At 41.6% G+C, this 20,107-nt stretch overlaps 1 protein-coding gene and 1 pseudogene across 1 annotated transcript; both read left to right on the top strand.

Moving 5' to 3' along the window:
- Nucleotides 1–420: 420 nt before the first annotated feature.
- LOC146569277 (cytochrome P450 2K1-like) lies at nucleotides 421–15,023 on the top strand. Its single transcript, XM_085281451.1, has 6 exons — nucleotides 421–582; nucleotides 9,066–9,228; nucleotides 9,778–9,863; nucleotides 12,953–13,054; nucleotides 13,142–13,283; nucleotides 13,392–15,023. The coding sequence occupies exons 1-6, from the start codon at nucleotides 421–423 to the stop codon at nucleotides 13,577–13,579; spliced, it is 843 nt and encodes a 280-aa protein (XP_085137577.1). The 3' UTR covers nucleotides 13,580–15,023.
- A 1,189-nt stretch (nucleotides 15,024–16,212) lies between these two features.
- On the top strand, nucleotides 16,213–20,084 carry LOC146569276 (cytochrome P450 2J2-like; annotated as a pseudogene).
- The last annotated feature ends 23 nt before the right edge of the window (nucleotides 20,085–20,107 follow it).

The following is a 20,107-nucleotide window of genomic DNA, read 5'->3' as shown; positions in this document are numbered from 1 at the left end:
AACACAAGACACACAGACATAAACACATGAAGGGCAAGGGAGGCTTAATACAAGGGTGATATAATTACAAATGAGCTGGAATAACGTAATGAACCTAAACAAACAATAAACATCAAAATAGACTAAACACAAAACACTGGGTCGCACGACCCAGGACCATGACACAAGTTTCATTTATATAATTTTTCTAGGGATCTTATATCTGTTTTCACTCTTGTATGCTTTTCATACAAGTTTCACACAAGACAGAAAATTTATAAGATTTCTATATATATATCTTTTCCATATGGAAACCATGCACATCATTTTATTTGAAAGTACACAAACAGAAAAGGGAGGGCCAACGACTGAACTACCCCTTTAAAAGAGGCTAACCATGTACACTACTCTTTTTTTCAGTGCATTCCTATCTGTCTCAACATGTTTGCTTCACTTGTGCTGCTATGGCTCTTCATTTGGATCGCCATCCTTCATCTCAAATCCTGGAGGCCCAAGAACTTTCCACCAGGACCTCTTAACGTGCCCCTACTGGGCAGCATTTTTCACCTGAGCCTAGAGAACCCCTTGAAAGATTTTGAGAAGGTAATAAAAATGCTGTTTGTTGAATTGTGTTGTTTTATCATTTTAAGTAACGATAAAACAACACGCATCAACATTGCGTGCAGCAGCAACCACAGCCTCCCAGACACTGTTCAGAGAGGTGTACTGTTTTCCCTCCTTGTAAATCTCACATTTGATGATGGACCACAGGTTCTCAATGGGGTTCAGATCAGGTGAACAAGGAGGCCATGTCATTAGTTTTTCTTCTTTTATACCCTTTCTTGCCAGCCACGCTGTGGAGTACTTGGACGCGTGTGATGGAGCATTGTCCTGCATGAAAATCATGTTTTTCTTGAAGGATGCAGACTTCTTCCTGTACCACTGCTTGAAGAAGGTGTCTTCCAGAAACTGGCAGTAGGACTGGGAGTTGAGCTTGACTCCATCCTCAACCCGAAAAGGCCCCACAAGCTCATCTTTGATGATACCAGCCCAAACCAGTACTCCACCTCCACCTTGCTGGCGTCTGAGTGGGACTGGAGCTCTCTGCCCTTTACCAATCCAGCCACGGGCCCATCCATCTGGCCCATCAAGACTCACTCTCATTTCATCAGTCCATAAAACCTTAGAAAAACCAGTCTTGAGATATTTCTTGGCCCAGTCTTGACGTTTCAGCTTGTGTGTCTTGTTCAGTGGTGGTCGTCTTTCAGCCTTTCTTACCTTGGCCATGTCTCTGAGTATTGCACACCTTGTGCTTTTGGGCTCTCCAGTGATGTTGCAGCTCTGAAATATGGCCAAACTGGTGGCAAGTGGCATCTTGGCAGCTGCACGCTTGACTTTTCTCAGTTCGTGGGCAGTTATTTGGCGCCTTGGTTTTTCCACACGCTTCTTGCGACCCTGTTGACTATTTTGAATGAAACGCTTGATTGTTCGATGATCACGCTTCAGAAGCTTTGCAATTTTGAGACTGCTGCATCCCTCTGCAAGATATCTCACTGTTTTTGACTTTTCTGAGCCTGTCAAGTCCTTCTTTTGACCCATTTTGCCAAAGGAAAGGACGTCGCCTAATAATTATGCACACCTGATATAGGGTGTTGATGTCATTAGACCACACCCCTTCTCATTACAGAGATGCACATCACCTAATATGCTTAATTGGTAGTAGGCTTTCGAGCCTATACAGCTTGGAGTAAGACAACATGCATGAAGAGGATGATGTGGACAAAATACTCATTTGCCTAATAATTCTACACTCCCCGTACATCTTATGCCATCAGCTTGTCCTAATTTCCCTAATAAGATGGAGCGGCCGAACTTTTCACATAACTTTTTGCAAAAACTGCATAAAAAGCACTTGCAGCAACAAAAACATAATATTCCAGAAACACGCTTTGCCATCCAATCAGCTGTTCATAACACTTCCTACATTGGAATAGACGTCAGCGCGAACTTTTGCATGTCTGCCATTACCTGCTCGAAACTGGAAGTGACGTCATTTTCGCGGAAATGTAGTTTGTTTTTTTTACCATCAGGGCCTCATGAGCCTATACTGGTGTTTTTAAAAGTTATGTTTGACTTTATGACTTTCTGTGTCGTTTCTGGGATGCTGAGGACTCATATTGCACTGCTGGAAATAGTTTATTTTGATGCACATGCTGCTTTTTTGCAAATTTGTTGTATAATATTTATTTTCGTTTTTCCTGCAGTGTATAAAAATTGGTGTATTTCAAAAATAAAACTATGAAGACAATCAAAATAAATTTCCTGTGGTGGGAAACTATCTTGTGCAACTTGCAGTGTTGGGTAAGTTACTTTAAAATAGTAACTTAGTTACATTACTAGTTACTTCTCTCAAAAGTAACTCAGTTACTTCAAGTTACTCGTTACTTTCAAAGTAACTAGTTACTAGGGAAAGTTCAATTCAATTCAATTCAATTCAATTTTATTTATATAGCGCCAAATCACAACAAAAGTCGCCTCAAGGCGCTTCATAGATACAGAGAAAAACCCAACAATCATATGACCCCCTATGAGCAAGCACTTTGGCGACAGTGGGAAGGAAAAACTCCCTTTTAACAGGAAGAAACCTCCGGCAGAACCAGGCTCAGGGAGGGGCGGCCATCTGCTGCGACCGGTTGGGGTGAGAGAAGGAAGACAGGATAAAGACATGCTGTGGAAGAGAGACAGAGGTTAATAACAGATATGATTCAATGCAGAGAGGTCTGTTAATACATAGTGAGTGAGAAAGGTGACTGGAAAGGAAAAACTCAATGCATCATGGGAATCCCCCGGCAGCCTACATCTATTGCAGCATAACAAAGGGAGGATTCAGGGTCACCTGGTCCAGCCCTAACTATATGCTTTAGAAAAAAGGAAAGTTTTAAGCCTAATCTTAAAAGTAGAGATAGTGTCTGTCTCCCGAATCCAAACTGGAAGCTGGTTCCACAGAAGAGGGGCCTGAAAACTGAAGGCTCTGCCTCCCATTCTACTTTTAAATACTCTAGGAACAACAAGTAGGCCTGCAGAGCGAGAGCGGAGCGCTCTAATAGGGTGATATGGTACTACAAGGTCATTAAGATAAGATGGGGCCTGATTATTTAAGACCTTGTATGTGAGGAGCAGGATTTTGAATTCTGGATTTAACAGGAAGCCAAAACAGGAGAAATCTGCTCTCTCTTTCTAGTCCCTGTCAGGACTCTTGCTGCAGCATTTTGGATTAGCTGAAGGCTTTTCAGGGAGTTTTTAGGACATCCTGATAATAATGAATTACAGTCGTCCAGCCTGGAAGTAATGAACTAGTTTTTCAGCGTCACTCTGAGACAGGATATTTCTAACTTTAGAGATGTTGCACAAATGGAAGAAAGCAGTCTTACATATTTGTTTAATATGAGCATTGAAGGACATGTCCTGGTCAAAAATGACCCCAAGGTTCCTCACAGTGTTACTGGAGGCCAAGGTAATGCCATCCAGAGGAAGAATCTGGTTAGATACCATATTTCTAAGCTTTTCAGGGCCGAGTACAATAACCTCAGTTTGATCTGAATGAAGAAGCAGAAAGTTAGCGGCCATCCAGGTCTTTATGTCTTTAAGACATTCCTGCAGTTTAACTCATTGGTGTGTGTTATCTGGCTTCATGGACAGATAGAGCTGGGTGTCATCTGCATAGCAATGTAAATGTATGCTATGTCTTCTAATGATGCTGCCTAAGGGAAGCATGTATAATGTAAACAGAATTGGTCCTAGCACTGAACCCTGTGGAACTCCATAATTAACCTCAGTGTGTGAAGAGGACTCTCCATTTACATGCACAAACTGGAGTCTATTAGATAGATATGATACAAACCACTGCAGTGCAGTACCTGTAATACCTACAGCATGTTCTAATCGCTCTAATAGGATATTATGGTCGACAGTATCGAACGCTGCACTGAGGTCTAGCAGGACAAGCACAGAGATGAGTCCACTGTCAGAGGCCATAAGAAGATCATTTGTAACCTTCACTAAAGCTGTTTCTGTGCTGTGCTGAGCTCTGAAACCTGACTGAAACTCTTCAAATAAACCATTCCTCTGCAGATGATCTGTTAGCTGTTTGACAACTACTCTTTCAATGATGTTTGATATGAAAGGAAGGTTGGAGATTGGCCTATAATTAGCTAAGACTGCTGGGTCTAGAGATGCTTTTTGAGTAAAGGTTTAACTACAGCCAGCTTGAAGGCCTGTGGTACATAGCCGATTATTAGAGATAGGTTGATCATATTTAAGATCGAAGAATTAATTAATGGCAGGACTTCTTTGAGCAGTTTTGTAGGAATGGGGTCTAAAAGACACGTTGATGGTTTGGAGGAAGTAATTATTGAAGTTAACTCAGAAAGATCAATTGGAGAAAAAGAGTCTAACTTAATATCAATGGTACTAAGAGTAGCTGTAGATAATATTACATCTGTGGGATGATTATTGGTAATTTTTTCTCTAATGATAAAAATTTTATTTGTGAAGAAGTTCATGAAGTCATTACTAGTTAACGTTAAAGGGATGGTTGGCTCAAAAGAGCTCTGACTTTTTGTCAGCCTGGCTACAGTGCTGAAGAGAAACCTGGGGTTGTTCTTATTTTCTTCAATCAGTGATGAATAGTAAGATGTTCTGGCTTTGCGGAGGGCTTTCTTATAAAGCAACAAACTATTTCTCCAGGCTAAATGATGATCCTCTAGATTTGTGACACGCCATTTCCTCTCCAGATTACGAGTCATCTGCTTTAGGGTACGTGTTTGAGAATTATACCACGGAGTCAGGTACTTCTGATTTGAGACCTTAGTTTTCACAGGAGCTACAGTATCCAGAGTCGTACGTAGTGAGGAGGTGAAATTATTAACAAGATAATCGACCTCTGTTGGGGTAGCGTTCAGATAGATGCTCTGCTCTGTGTTGGTACAGGGCATTGAAGATGATAACAGTGGGTGGATTATATTCTTAAACTTAGTTACAGCGCTTTCAGAAAGACATCTACTTTGATAAAGTCTACTCTTCACCGCTGTGTAATCAATTATTGTAAAAGTAAATGTTATCAGGAAATGATCAGACAGGAGAGGGTTTTCAGGAAACACTGTTAAATGTTCAGTTTCTATGCCATATGTTAAAACAAGATCTAGAGTGTGATTAAAGTGGTGGGTGGGTTCTTTTACATTTTGAGAGAAACCAATTGAGTCTAATAACAGATTAAATGCCATGTTGAGGCTGTCATTTTTAGCATCTACATGGATGTTAAAATCACCCACAATAATTATTTTATCTGAGCTCAGAACTAAATTAGATATAAAGTCTGAGAAATCAGACAGAAACTCTGTAAGGCCCAGGTGGACGATAGATGATAACAAGTAAGACTGGTTTCTGAGTTTTACAGCTGGGGTGGACGAGGCTAAGCATCAGGCTTTCAAATGAATTAAAAGTCTGTCTTGGTCTTTCATTAATTAATAGGTTGGTGTGAAAAATTGCTGCCACACCGCCCCCTCGGCCTGTGCTTCGAGATTTCTGGTAGTTAGAATGACTCGGGGGTGTTGATTCATTTAAACTAACATAATCATCCTGCTGCAACCAGGTTTCTGTAAGGCAGAGTAAATCAATTTGTTGATCAATTATTAAGTCATGTACTAACAGAGACTTGGAGGAGAGAGACCTAATATTTAATAATCCACATTTCACTGTTTTACTCTTTGGTTCAGATGTGGATACTGTATTGTTCTTTCTTTGTGATTGTTTATGTTTAAGTTGTTTGTTGCTGGTTTTTAGTTTGTTTTTTGTCTTTTTGGAAGCTGACACAGTCTCTATGGAGATGGGTTTTTGGGGGGGTAGCAGGAGGAGAGACGCTGCAGAGAGGCGTGTAAGACTGCAACTCTGCTTCCTGGTCCCAACTCTGGATAGTCATATTTTGTAACTTTGGTTTTACTCAGAATTCTCTTGTTAATGTGTTGCTTCCATAACTTTGCAGTCTTCTAGCTTGCTTACTTGCCACAAGTGCACTGTGCCACCGACAAATAGAAAGGAAAAGATAATGTGCATATTTCCACGAGAGAAATCCCACGCCTGGACCGTCATTGACTGCTGCCATGATTCTAGCCTACGTCACAGCGTCATGTGCGCCTTTTACATCCAACACAAAAACTGCAGTCGTGGTGCTTTGATTGTACTCAGAACTCGGAAATTCTGCCTTCTGAATAGGAAGATGTAGGTAACACCAGACTGCAGATGAGCTGCATACAGGGCTGGACTGGGACAAAAAAATAGTCCCGGGCATTTTGACCAGAGACTAGCTAACCATTATAGGAAAAATCATAAAGCCTTTGAATGAAAACAAACGCTGTTGTGACAGTGATGTACACTGTTTTGATGGTATATATGCATCAATCTATCAATCGTTTGTTGTAAGATTCAGATAATTATTTTTTAAAAGCTAGACATTTTAAATGAGAATAAGAAAGAAAAGTATTTCTTTGTGCCCCCCTTTCCCTGTTAATGCCCTACCTGGCCCCCCTGGCAACACTTTGCTAGATCCGCCCCTGCACAGTTACCAGCTGTCAGCTGCTTAGAAAAGGATCCTGGTGTTATTTGTCTCTCAGAAACAGTTCATAACTTCCCTTCAACTCATTCATGTCACCTAAAAGGTAAACCTGTTTCTCCATCACCTGTTCAGCTCTGATGATCCAGTAAGGACATCTCCTGGTTTCATCTTCATGTTTCCCTCTCACCAGATATACAAACCGACATCATGACCAGCAGGTTTACAGCTGTGGCTCCAGCAAACATCAGCTGATACTAGAAATTAATATTAAATAAATTCTAACGATAGCTGATCAAGCTTAAACGTGCTGCTGTTGTTTAGCGCAACATCCGCTGGTTTCCTCTTTCGGCGCAAAGTGAGCGATAAACAAACGAGAGAGAAAAGCCGATCAGCTGATCATTGATCAGTTTCATGATTGAAGTAGAAACGGGAGAGGGAGGGGGAGAGAATGAGAGGCAGCTGTGCAGCGTAAACACAGAATAACTCCAGCTTTGTGTCTTTTTCATTGCAGCTGAATTACGGGACAAACTGTTCCTTTTCACCTCAATAAGAAACGCGTAATATTTTCTCTGAATACCAGACGGGACAGTTGGCAACTCTAATAACTTATGAACAAAATAAAGTTTAACATCGTTAACTTCATAGCACCACCCAGCTGTATAGAAACTCCGTCATGCTAGCTAACACGCAGTACGGAAAAAGTCAGAATAACGAAAATAAACTCCACCTACACTTGGTTCATATCTGACCCAGAGAGACTGCAGGTCATAACTTCTTACCTGAAGTTCAGTTCACACTTGGACCGGCGGCCGCCTCGGGTCTCTTTTCCTTCTGTGTCCCTTTTCCTTCATCCACCCGCTGGCCTCCACCACTTGCTAATGTTACTGAATCTGTGGAAGCTCCGCGATGCCACCACACGAAGTAACGAGTAACGACCCTATCTAAATCCCAGTAACGAGTAACGCGTTCCTAGTTTTGGCATAATAACTAGTTACCGTGCTCGTTACCACAATAATAACGTAGTTACTGTAACGCGTTACTGTAACGCGTTACTTAATAACGCGTTAGTCCCAACACTGGCAACTTGTTTGGGATAAGCCTCTTAAATTTCTCTAACTAGAAATATATGTTAAAAAGCAAAAACGATTTTCAATTTTTTTTGTAGTTTATTGCACTTTTTTGCAATTTATGTAATTACTATGCACTTAATGCAGACATATTATTAAAATTTGGGCTATAATGGTTGTATTGATGTATAGCAACTTGAAATGCTCCCAAAAATGGCTCCACAGCATGTAAAAATATAATATAAGCTCTGGCGGACTTGGTTCTATGGTAGGTCTTAAAGGGTTAACAGTACTGATCTTACCTTTTTACTGTGATTGCCTAATATGTTGTTGGTATAAAACTGACTCTCTGCACAGTTGGCATTTACCCAGCCAATACAGATTGGACCTTACCTTCTTGATAAGTCAGTATTTGCCAACAGAGTTTTTCTGTATGTGTGAAGGGGGTTATCTTTATTTTTCTTTATATAAAATAATAAAAGAGCAGTATATGCTTCAAAAAACCAATTATTTTATTGAGTATAATTTGTCAATATAGCTTTACTAATATGCCACAAGATGTGTCTAGCAGGATGCGTACACAGGGTCCTATTTTCAGGTCATAGTAGAGAAATATTAAGGACATAAATTACATTTAATTTAATTTTTTTCATAGCTGCTTTAGACCATATAAAATGTTAATTCCTCTGGTCGGTAAATATGTGAAGGACCAAAAAGCTCTCCAGAGAGTGATCCGTACAGCAGAACGCTGCTGCAGGATTGCTCTCCCCCCGCTTCAGGACACCTACACCAGGAGATGCCGGACTAGAGCAGCGCAGATACTGAAGGACCCGTCCCATCCTGGCAACAAACTGTTCCAACTTCTGCAATCTGGTAGAAGGTTCCGCATCTTCCGGGCAAGGACAGAGAGACTCAAGAGGAGCTTCTATCCCCAAGCCATCCGTGCCCTAAACACACACACCCGCCCTCTCACTTCATCTATAATTGACTGAGACAGGACTCTTCCAGACACTAAACCAAGGCACAATGTACATTTCAATTCCTTTAATTTTAAATATGTTTATATTGTCTACTCTGTAAAATAGTCAGATGTCTATTCATATTAATGTACAGAATTCACCTGCTTGCTGCTACAACTGCACATTCACCCAATGTATATACTATGTGTATGTATATATATATATAATGTTCTTCCTCTACACCCCCCCCCCCCCCCCCCCCCAATTTTTGCACATGTCGAGGAGCGTGTCAGGCTACATTTCACTGTGTGTTATACTTGTATAACTATGCATGTGACAAATAATAAAGAACCTTGAACCTTGAACCATGTTTAAAGCCCCTTCAAAATGTAATATTCATCTGAGGGTGTGACGCATGGATTTCAAACATGTCATTTTGTTTCCTCCCAGCTGAGGAAGTTATATGGAGATGTCTACAGTATTTTCATCGGTTGTAAACCAGCTGTAGTCATCAATGGTGTAAAGGCCATGAAGGAGGCTATGGTGACCAAGGCTGCTGATTTTGCTGGACGACCTCAAGGCTTGTTCATTAATGAGCTCAGTGATGGGAAAGGTAGAATTTACATCATATGTTATATGAGGTATAATGGAATAATAGTAAAATCTTCTTTATCAGAAATTCTAAGTGCGACTCAGAGTCAAATGTACGTTTTGGTGGGTGTTTTGTTGCTGCTTCTCCAGTGCCCCTGTCGTGACTTTCGCGTGCAACAGTTTTGCACAGTGCTGTTGGTTTCAGAATATTGATTTGTACTCTCGTACAGTGCTGTCTTGTTTCATTATGTCTCCTACAGGTAAAACAATGAGCCCTAAGGTTATGTTTCATAATGCAGCCTCCAACATCATCTGCCAGGTTCTGTTTGCTAGACGCTACAAGTACGATGATGAGTTAGGGTGTCGAAAAACAATGCAGAATTACAGCAAATGAAAAGCACCCATTATTAAAAACTTGACTAATCCTATGTTTAGTTCATCATTCACTCGTGGCATTTACCACATTGCTAATTTTCATTTTCTCTTTAAATATCATTAACTGTTGTTTGTTATGTAACATTTGTTTTTGACTTTCTTTACAACACATTGTATGATGCAACATCTCCCACAGAACGATGTCAGCACGAGATAGACCGAGTGTTAGACGGGAAGGACCGCGCCAGTTTTGAAGATAGACACAATATGCCCTACGTGCAGGTACAAATCATACAACATATGTCTGGTCATATGTTTACTCATATTTTACAATGAAGACAAGAAGACCCAAATGCAGGGTATTGCAGACTGAACATTTCGACTGGTTATGTCGCTGTAGTATTGTCATGATCGAGCCAGCGTTTTGAGTTTTCATTTATGTTGATGGTTTGCGTTTAAGTTCATTTAGTTATAAGCTTCTAGGTTTCCCAGTTACGGTTCATTGTTTATTAGATTATGTGGGCTCAAATTTTGGTCATAAATATTTTTTAACCTTGTAAACCCAAATATCTGAAAGTTTTATGTTTCCGCATCTATAGAGGAGAATTTGTGAGTGTGTAAAAAGGATTTGTGTTTGTAAAAGATATTTACACAAGTTACAAATTTTTTTGCTATGGTCTGCTTACAGATACAAAACAAAACAAAAACAGAAGCATTTATGTGTCGACTAGGCGTGCGACAATACACAAAATTGATGGTTCGGTTCGACACTTTGGTGTCATGGTTTGATATTTTTTCGATACAAAAAAATGTTCATGCCTTTTTTCATTTGCAATTTATTAGAATTATAAATATTTCTTTTACCTCAAAAGTACAGTTTTTCAATTAAATGCTGCTGAAACAACAAAATAATCTTCTTCCTCCCAGTGTTATTTCCGCTCTGCGGGGTCCGCTTTTCTGCAAAGCCGCCTCCACTCAGCACGCTCAAGGGCGTCGTTCAGGTTGGCGCCAATCTTTACGTCGTCTTTAATTCGGTCCATCCATCGCCTTTTTGGTCTGCCCCTTGGTCGCCGGCCTTGGGGGCTGAGTCGCACTGCTGTTCTTGCCACCAATTTTTTGTCACTTCTGACCACATGCCCGTACCATCGCAGTCGCGCTCCTTGCATCTTCTCCGTAATTGGTGCGATGCCCAGCCGCTTTCTGATGTCGATGTTCGTGACGTGGTCCCATCGTGTCAGGCCCAGGCACTATCGCAGCATCCGCATTTCCATTGTGTGAAGGGCCTGTTCGTGCTTTGCGGCGGCTGGCCAACACTCTGATCCGTAAATGGCCACAGGGTGCACAACGCTCTTGTAGATCTTTGACTTGAGGCGGTCAGGCATTCGTCGGTCGCACAGGACACCATTGACTTGGCTTCACTTCATCCAGGCCGCATTAATCCTGGCTCGTACGTCTGGCAGGATGTCGCCATCGTTGCTGATCATTGATCCGAGGTACTTGAAGTGAGATACTCTTGCCAGGTGCTGTCGGTTTGGGGGCCGGCTTCTAAGTACTCAGTTTTTTTCAACCTCAGCCCGTACTCAATCAGGCGTGTCTTCCATTGCTATGTTTGGTGTTGCAGCTCCATTCGAGATTCAGCTGCGAGGAAGACATCATCAGCATTGAGGAGTGTCCAAGGGTGGGGAGCTTGGAGGTCAGCGGTCGCAGTGTCCATGCAGAGGATGAAGACAAGCGGGGACAGCACGGAGCCGTGGTGCACGCCCACAGTGATGTTGAAAGGTGGTGATGTTCCCACTGGGCTTCTGACTCTGCTGGTCACATTTCTGTACAAGAGCTTGATCCAATTGACGTAGGCCTCGGGGACCCTGTGTGATCGCAGAGAGTGCCAGATCAGGTCATGAGGGACTCGGTCGAAAGCCTTTTCCTGGTCGAGGAAGACCATATAGATGGTCTTCTTCTCTCGGTGCTTCTCCAACAGCAGGCGGGCCTCATAGATGGCATCTATTGTGCCGCATCCTTTGACGAAGCCACACTGGTTGGGCGTTATTGTGACGATTTCTTGCAGCCTGGCGTTGATGATCAGCTCAAAAATCTTCATGGTGTGGCACAGGAGTCGAATTGGGCGGTAATTGAGAAATACTTGCTCCAACGTTTGAGAATGATGGGCAGGTCATGGAGGATCTGATGGTTGGCATCCTTGATGTGTTTGACCTGGCCGATGTCCTGCGTTGCTCGATGGCGGTTTCTGGCGAGGCGGTAGATTTTGTTCGCTCCCCCAGGCATGTCCAGTTCTTTGTAGAGTTTGTCATAATGTGACGCCTTTGCCGCTACTATTGCCTTCTTCGTGGCCGATTGAAGGGCCCTGTAGTGTTGATAGTCGCCATCGTTGCGAGACTGAAGCCACATCTTGAATGCTGTCTGACTGTTTGCTGCACGCTGTCATTGACAGCAATAAAAGTTGCAATTGCCCTGTCTATTTCTTTTGCCCTCTTATAACCATGTGCTAACGGCTGTCTAAATGACTCGGGTAGAGTTTGTAGCATGTGTGCTTGTTGTTGTTTTTGTCTGCTTCCACTTGTCTTTGCACTAGGGTGATGTCGACATAAATGTGCAGTCATATTCGTTGTGTTCCCACCGATGGAATTGAGCATTGCGTGACACAATCCAACATACTGTTGTACTTTTGTCCATGACGTGTTTACCATCAGGGTCATGCTTCACATGAAAACCAAAATAGTTCCAAACGCCAGATCTGAACGATGGTGCGGGAGGTTCAATTTCAGGTAGCGTTGAGGCAGTTGCCATGTTGCAACGAGCTTAACTTCTGTCTCGCTAGCTTGAGTGAATGCATATGGGCGGTGCTTAGTGGATCTGTGCTCGACAATGCAGCCTAGGCGGAGTAGTCAAACGCAGATCCACTGAACTCTCAACACAGACAGCATCATCAGAAGAAAAGTTGATAAAATAAATGAAAAATTTTGTATTGTTCGATACATATGCGTACCGAACCGAAAGCACTGTATCCAACAGTTCAATACAAACACATGTATTGTTGCACCCCTAGTGTTGACAATGCACAACTTTCAAGGATAGAAGACATACTAAAGACAGAGACAAGAAGACTCACATTAAACATGAAGACGGAGACAAATGCTTTGCAATGGACCTTATGCTTCTCACCTTATAACATCTGGGAGAGGCTTCGGACAAAGTTTGCTTTGTCATTGATTGAAGCCATTGATTTGGATAGCTGTTGTAATCATTCATTCATTACAATCTCTTTATAGAGAGAAACTAGATAACTGCTAGTACTAGTGAGCCTGCACTGTTTGTCTTTTGCTCTATGCTACATAAAACATGTCTTAATCCAGGCAGTGATTCATGAAGTACAGAGGGTTGCCAACACTGTTCCTCTCAGCGTCTTCCACTGCACCACCAGGGACACAGAGCTCATGGGATATTCCATTCCCAGGGTAAGAGGCAACCGGCTATATAGGTTTTAGGAATAGAGGCAATGAAGAGTTTTCTTAATGTCTTTTATTGTTTTGGTGTTTTTTCAGGGTACAGTAATTATCCAGAATCTGACCTCAGTACTCAACGAGGACGGACAGTGGAAATTCCCTCATGAATTCAACCCAGAAAACTTCCTAAATGACCAAGGAGAGTTTGTTAAACCAGAGGCTTTCATGCCTTTCTCTGCAGGTACAAGAGCATAGACAAATCTTACTTGGAGCAGCAGCAGAGACAGGGTTGTAATATGTTGTCAAATATGTGAACTACATGGTACTGAGACCTTTTTTAATGTCTCAGGTCCTCGGATTTGTCTCGGAAAGGGTCTGGCTCGTATGGAGCTCTTCCTCATCATGGTGACTCTGCTGATGAGATATCAGTTCATCTGGCACGAGGACGCAGGAGAACCAGACTTCACTCCGGTCTACGGGATCACCTTAACTCCCAAACCTTTTAGCATGAAGATCCAACTCAGGACACCACAGTGAGATGGTGTGCCGACGCTGTAGCTCAGTGACTCAGATAAAAATAGAGGCATACTTAGAATTGAATAAAAATAAATTTCTGCTGCCTTAAAGTCAACAGTCACAAAAGTAAAATATACATAAATTGGGCGAGTGCACCTATCCCAACATAGGGTTTGATCCTTAATTAGTCTCTAAACTATGTATTAGATTTTCCCAAATACTGCAGGGTCTACCCTGAGGCAACGCTTTGTGTGATTTGGAGCTATATAAAAAAAACCTGACCAACAGTCATCCAACATCTAATTTGGAAAAAAAAAAAAATGTGTGAATGTGAATCAAATCAAATTCAAATTCAAATTCAAATTTTATTTGTCACGTACACAGTCATACACAGTACGATATGTAGTGAAATGCTTGGACAACTGCTCGTGACCTAAAGAAAACAAAAAAGGAAAAGGCTATGAATAAGATAGGAAATAAATATGAAAAATTAAAAAGGGTAAATTTAACTAGGAATGAATAAAATATAAATTAAGGTTAAAAATGAAATAACTGTACAACACAAATTAGAATGAAGGGTAAATTTAACTGGGAAGAATAAGATAAAATATATAAATTAAAGTTGAAAATAAAATAACTGTACAACAAAATACACAATACACAATATAGAACTATATAAGAATGTATGAAGAAATCTAAATATAAATAAATATATACACAATAACAGCAGCTGTACAAGTATTAACTGGAAATGAAGAATATAGTGACCAGTGTTGTGCAAAACCAAAGTCCAGAAAGTCCAGTGTGTGTGTAAGAACCATATGTGTGGGTCAGTACTGTGTGGTGGTGTGATTGAGAGACCGTATCGCCTGCGGGAAGAAGCTCCTCCTCAGTCTCTCTGTGTTGGTCTTCAGGGAGTGGAATCGCTTTCCTGACCTCAGCAGAGAGAACAGTCTGTTGTTGGGATGGCTGAGGTCCTTCACCATCTTCCTGGCCTTGGTCCAGCACCGCCTGCTGTAGATTGAGTGCAGGTCAGGGAGCTCGGAGCGGATGGTGCGCTCAGCTGACCGCACCACACCCATCATTGTGTTAATAAAGAGTGTTTTCTCTCATAGAAGTGAAACAATAAATCCATTACAACCCAGATTTGTGTGTGTTGTTTTACACTCTCATGGTTATGCAGACTCTTTTTTGAGGTCATCTTTTGTGACAATTAATTTTAGTTATTGGTTGTTCAGCAGATCTTCCTGGTTTTCAGACATTAACAGAAACTCATTTACAACTGTCCCAGATTTAAAAACTCACAAAACACATGTATAGTCTTTACATCAGCCCAAATTACAGGTCTTTATAGATTTTGATGGTAAGAAACACTTTAACTTAAAATGGGTTAACAGACAATTTTTAATTTCATCATTTCACAGAAGTTATTATAAATACAAATAAAAATAACATCATTAGTTTTTTCACTTGATATAATAATAATAATAACTTTCGGTTGTAGTTTCTTGTTTTGTATTTTGACAGTTTTATGGGCTCATATTTCATCTTCTTACCTTAAACATGGATTAAAGATTTTTATTGTAGTACATATGTATTTCATTATCTTTTCATGTTTAAATACTATTTATTCAACATGTTTGTCCTTAAAAATGAAAATTATGTTAAATCTACAACATGTATTTTAATTTACTGTCTCTTAAAAATACAGAAATATTCTAAATATTAATTACAGAAAGCTTATATATTTTTATGTGATGGTATCCATCCATCCGTTTTCTACAGCTCATCCAGGTTCAGGTTGTGGGGGCGGAGTCTGTGGAGAGCGGCACAAAGAAGCCCAGACATCCTCTGCCTGTATAATGAGACATTTACAGTTTTACCAGGTCTAACTGATTACAAATAGCTTGGGGAAAAAATGGATCCCATTGATGCGACCGTCTCAGGAGTACATCACGCCCACCCACATAATATTCAAACCTTTGATTTCCGAGGAGCAGCCAATCAAAGGAAAGTGGGTGGAGCTGCTCCAAGTACCAGTACAACATTTTTAAAAAGATGGTTTGAAATGCAGTATTTTTCCAATATTGTGAATCATGCAAATCCAAGAATAAATATCTGACATTGTAAAAACAGTCCTAATACAGGCATCCATTGTTTTTCTTTTTTTAAACTTTTGTCAGTTAAACATTAAAACAAAAAGTACAATTTTAAATATTTGCATTTCTATATATTAAATTAAAAGTGAAGTAGGCATCATAGGTACCATTATGTTCTGTGGCAACAGTGATAGCAGACATTTGCTTGCCTATGATGGCACAGACATGCGTAGATCAAGTCGGTGTCGAACAAATGACTAACCCGATTCAGTGCCTCTGCAGGCCCCACGACTGTGCAAAGGTTGTCTGTGTTTGTACAGTAAAGGGTTAAGGTTAGGGTGTACAAAGGCCCGATGAAACAGAATACATTGAATCACAGCATCACCATGTTTGCATCTGTTGCTCTGATATTGTTGTTGGTGTTGTTGCTTCTCCTGCTGCTTTTTTCAGCATACAGACCCAATAATTTCCCTACAGGCCTGCGACCAATCCCCGTCTTTGGAAACCTGTTGGATCTCAATTCAATTCAATTTTATTTATATAGTGGCAAATCACAACAAAAGTCGCCTCAAGGCGCTTCATAGATACAGGGAAAAACCCAACAATCATATGAGCCCCTATGAGCAAGCACTTTGGCGACAGTGGGAAGGAAAAACTCCCTTTTAACAGGAAGAAACCTCCGGCAGAACCAGGCTCAGGGAGGGGCGGGGCCATCTGCTGTGATTGGTTGGGGTGAGAGAAGGAAGACAGGATAAAGACATGCTGTGGAAGAGAGACAGAGGTTAATAACAGATATGATTCAGTGCAGAGAGGTCTGTTAATACATAGTGAGTGAGAAAGGTGACTGGAAAGGAAAAACTCAATGCATCATGGGAATCCCCAGCAGCCTACGTCTATTGCAGCATAACTAAGGGAGGATCCAGGGTCACCTGAGGGAAGCCAATGCAGGATCTGGAGAAGCCTATTGCTGGTCTAGAGGGGGTAAAGTTTAATATCTTTTCTAATATTTTAAATATATAAAACAATTCTAAAAAATTTTTAATATATGCATTCATTGATGTACACACTGATAGGTTTGTCTGAGATTCCTGCATCTTTAATTGTTTCCTGGTGTTAGTTTTTGTTTTCCGTTCTATCTAAAAATAAAATATTAGATGGGATTAGATAAAACTTTATTAATCCCTCCGGTGGGTTCCTCCGGGAAATTCGGTAAGCTGCATACAGGTTAATAAGGGAAATGACTGTTTTTAGTCTAGATATAATGATACTCACTTGTTGAATAAATATCTTAAAAGATGAATGAAAATAAAGTTGAATATGCCAAAGGTTTTTTTTTCGTGGTAGTTATTTCACTCGGCTGTTTGTCTGCCCGAGCTGATGAGCTGAGCTCCTCACAGAACAGAGGGGGCTTGGCTCTGTGACCTGATGGTCAGTTATTTATCAAAAAATCGAACTTAAAAGAATAAAAATGCTCTGCAGAGCTGCTGTGAGGTGATTTTAGTCCAAACAAGGTCACTCGTTTGGACTAAATCTTTACGACGACGATAACTTTTTAAAATCAACTGTAAATCAATGTTACAGTGTCTCATAATTGCACTGAATCTGAATTTCATACCCTATTTTTATAAAACATGCCACTTTATCTCCCCCAGCTGGCTGAACACTATGGTAACATCTACAGCCTTTTTATTGGTCCCAGGCCTGCGGTTGTTATCATTGGGCCTTAAAGGAGGCCCTGATCCACAAAGCTGCTGACTTCTCTGGCAGACCACAACACCTAATGTACAATCATGCTGCACAAGTGAAAGGTACGATAGCTTTCTGTGACTTTCTGTCTCTTTATGCAGCCCCCGCAGACATGTTTCATCTCGTCTCAATTTTTACACCAGATCCTCTTCCTGATACAGCTCCCAAGGGATTTGTGTCTCTTCCAATCAATCAATCAATCAATCAATCAATCAATCAATCAATCAATCAATCAATCAATCAAAGCTTTATTCGCCACATGCAGGTTGCCCTGCAGTGAAATGGGACCCCACCCTCCCGACCTTACACACACAATACAGACATCACATGGGGATACAGGTCGGAGATCGGTAGCGTTACAGAAAAAACACTGAAATATACACTACAATGGGAAAGTACAAGAGGAAAAAAGGAGACCTCTACTCATGCTGTGCTTCCATGGTAGGACAGCATGAGAACAGGAAACAAAAAAACTCCTCTGCACAAAAAGCACATAAATGTCCACAGCACAACTTTGTGAAAGACATGACAAGTCACAGGATTGGGTGGGGGGTGAGGAGTAATCCGAAGCGAACACAGCAGCCGCCCTGCACAGCGCTACCATTCCAGCGCGGCGCACAGACCCGCCGTGTTCCCCCGCAGGAAACAAGCATCGAAGGCGTTTGGAAAGGGAGGGGGATGAGTGTGTGCTTATCAGTGTAAGTGTGTGTGTGTGTGTGTGTGTGTCCAGAGTTCAGCTGAGACAGTGTCCTTCGCCCTATCATGCTAAGTAAACAGTCTGCCAGCCAACCCAGGTGGCCTTGCATGGAATGGGGGGAGCAGTCTAAACACAGTCATTATCAGGGTGTTGTTGTTCAGCTCCAGCCTTGAGGCCGCAGCTGGCGCCAAAGGGGTCTCCGCATGAAGTGATGATGGTTTTTACTTTAGTGCGAACAACTCATATGAATTTCAAAGCTGTTCTACAGTCCGACACTGGTCTCTCAATCTCCCGTTGGAGAGCCGCGAGCTTCCTATGATGTTATCAAACTTACGTTCCGTGATGTTGTCGTTCTTTTTGCTCAAAGAGCCGATTCTGAGAACTCACGACCGCAGTGCACTTCCCCAAGATGTGATCGAATTTGCGCTCAAAGTTGTTATTCGAGCGAGCCCCTCCAGATGTAATCCAGTTTTTCACTCAGAGATCTTATTCTGAGTATTCACAGCAGCCGTAGCTTCTCCAAGATCTTATCCGTGCTGCACTCAATGAGCCCATTTTGAGAAACTCACGCCTCGTCCCATCGTTCCAATCCCAGCGGGCAGCCTTGTGGGGGTTTGAACAGCCGGTTCCGCTTTCTTAATTCTTCGATAAGTCAGGGTCAAGCCAGCTCCGATCAGCCAGAACCCTGTTACCATAGTTCCGAATAGGTAGATATCTTCAGCAGTCAGGCTCACCCGAGCCCAGACTTCTCGTTGAGAAAGGGGTGTCAATTGCATTCAGAGACCAGTTGATCAAATCCATAATTCCTCTTTTAGGTTTTAGAGAACAGACTGTGAGAGAGTGTCCAGGGAAAAGTACACGAGACAGGACAAGGACACAAGAGGCTAAGCAGCGAAGATAAGGGGAAGAGGAGAGGAGAAAAGTGCGACCGCCTTCGCCGTGAGCCAAACGAAGTTTGGAACTGAACTGCATAACTTTTGCTTGTGAGGTGAATGTGTAAACCACTAAACTATGAAAATGTAACTGCTGTGGTCCTGCGTTTGTTATTTTAATGGTAAAGGAGTAAGAGCACAATGACAGCCTCGGGTCTCAGAGTTGCATCGGATAACAGTGGCCACTGGAAATGTAATGCAGACGTATTAGTCTGCATGTGGTTGGAGTGCAAGATTAAAATAAATTAAGTGGGAATACTTTCTGTGGTGACATGAATGTGATGTAAATACTGTGAAACAAAGTAAATGCTGAATGTCAAAACTCCTTACACTGGCACCATCTGGTGGTAGCAGTGAGAACAACAGGTGATGTGCTTGTAATTACTGAAACATAATTAAAGGGATAAAAGTTTCCGTTTTTGCATGTAGCTCACCCTCCAGGAGTGGTTTTAGCAGATTACAGTCCCGGTTAGAGCACAGACGCTTCTGCCTGATGACCCTGAGAAACTTTGGTCTGGGGAAACAGTCCATGGAGCAGAGGATTCTCGGAGAAATGCAGCACGCTGTGAAGCTTCTGCAGGAAAGCGTTGGTATGCTTTTCTCCAGCAGTGAGTAACTAATTGTTTTTGTTGCTCTGTTTTTAATGACGTGTGTGACTAAAAACGTCTGTTCACATTGTTTCTCCAGGTAGGACCACAGACCTTCAGCTGCTGTTCCACACTGGAGCCTCAAACATCATCTGCCAAGTTCTGTTTGCTGAGCAACGAGGATGAATTCATCAAGTTTTCTGTTCGTCTTTTTCATGAGACATCCAAATTAATCGCTGGGGCACGGTGAGCTGCTTTCATAGTGACGCCTCTGAATATCATGCTGTCACTAATATTATGCAGAATAAATACAATCTGCAAACAAGGTCACACCATAACAAGACCTTCAGTAAAATTACATTTCATCACTTTTTTCATCTGTACAGACTTCCTGTGGTGCGCACCTTCCCGCTGCCTTTCCCGAAAGCCTTCAAGTATTTCAGGCTATGTTTTGGAAAGTTTTGATTTGCAAAACTTTTGTAAATAAT

Source organism: Mchenga conophoros, linkage group LG7 (assembly GCF_057382185.1).
Source record: "Mchenga conophoros isolate Kocher_MC1m ecotype Shallow Benthic linkage group LG7, M_conophoros_male_GT1.1, whole genome shotgun sequence".
NCBI lineage: Eukaryota > Metazoa > Chordata > Actinopteri > Cichliformes > Cichlidae > Mchenga > Mchenga conophoros.
The sequence above is the reverse complement of the archived record's forward strand: the minus strand, read 5'-3'. Positions and strand labels throughout refer to the sequence as shown.

Bases quoted from the DNA above. Each gene is read 5' to 3' on its own strand.
- LOC146569277 (XM_085281451.1), top strand. From the start codon at position 421: ATGTTTGCTTCACTTGTGCTGCTATGGCTCTTCATTTGGATCGCCATC. The intron at 9,864-12,952 runs GTACAAATCATA...GTCTTAATCCAG, and splicing joins ACAATATGCCCTACGTGCAG to GCAGTGATTCATGAAGTACA. The intron at 13,055-13,141 runs GTAAGAGGCAAC...GTGTTTTTTCAG, and splicing joins TGGGATATTCCATTCCCAGG to GGTACAGTAATTATCCAGAA.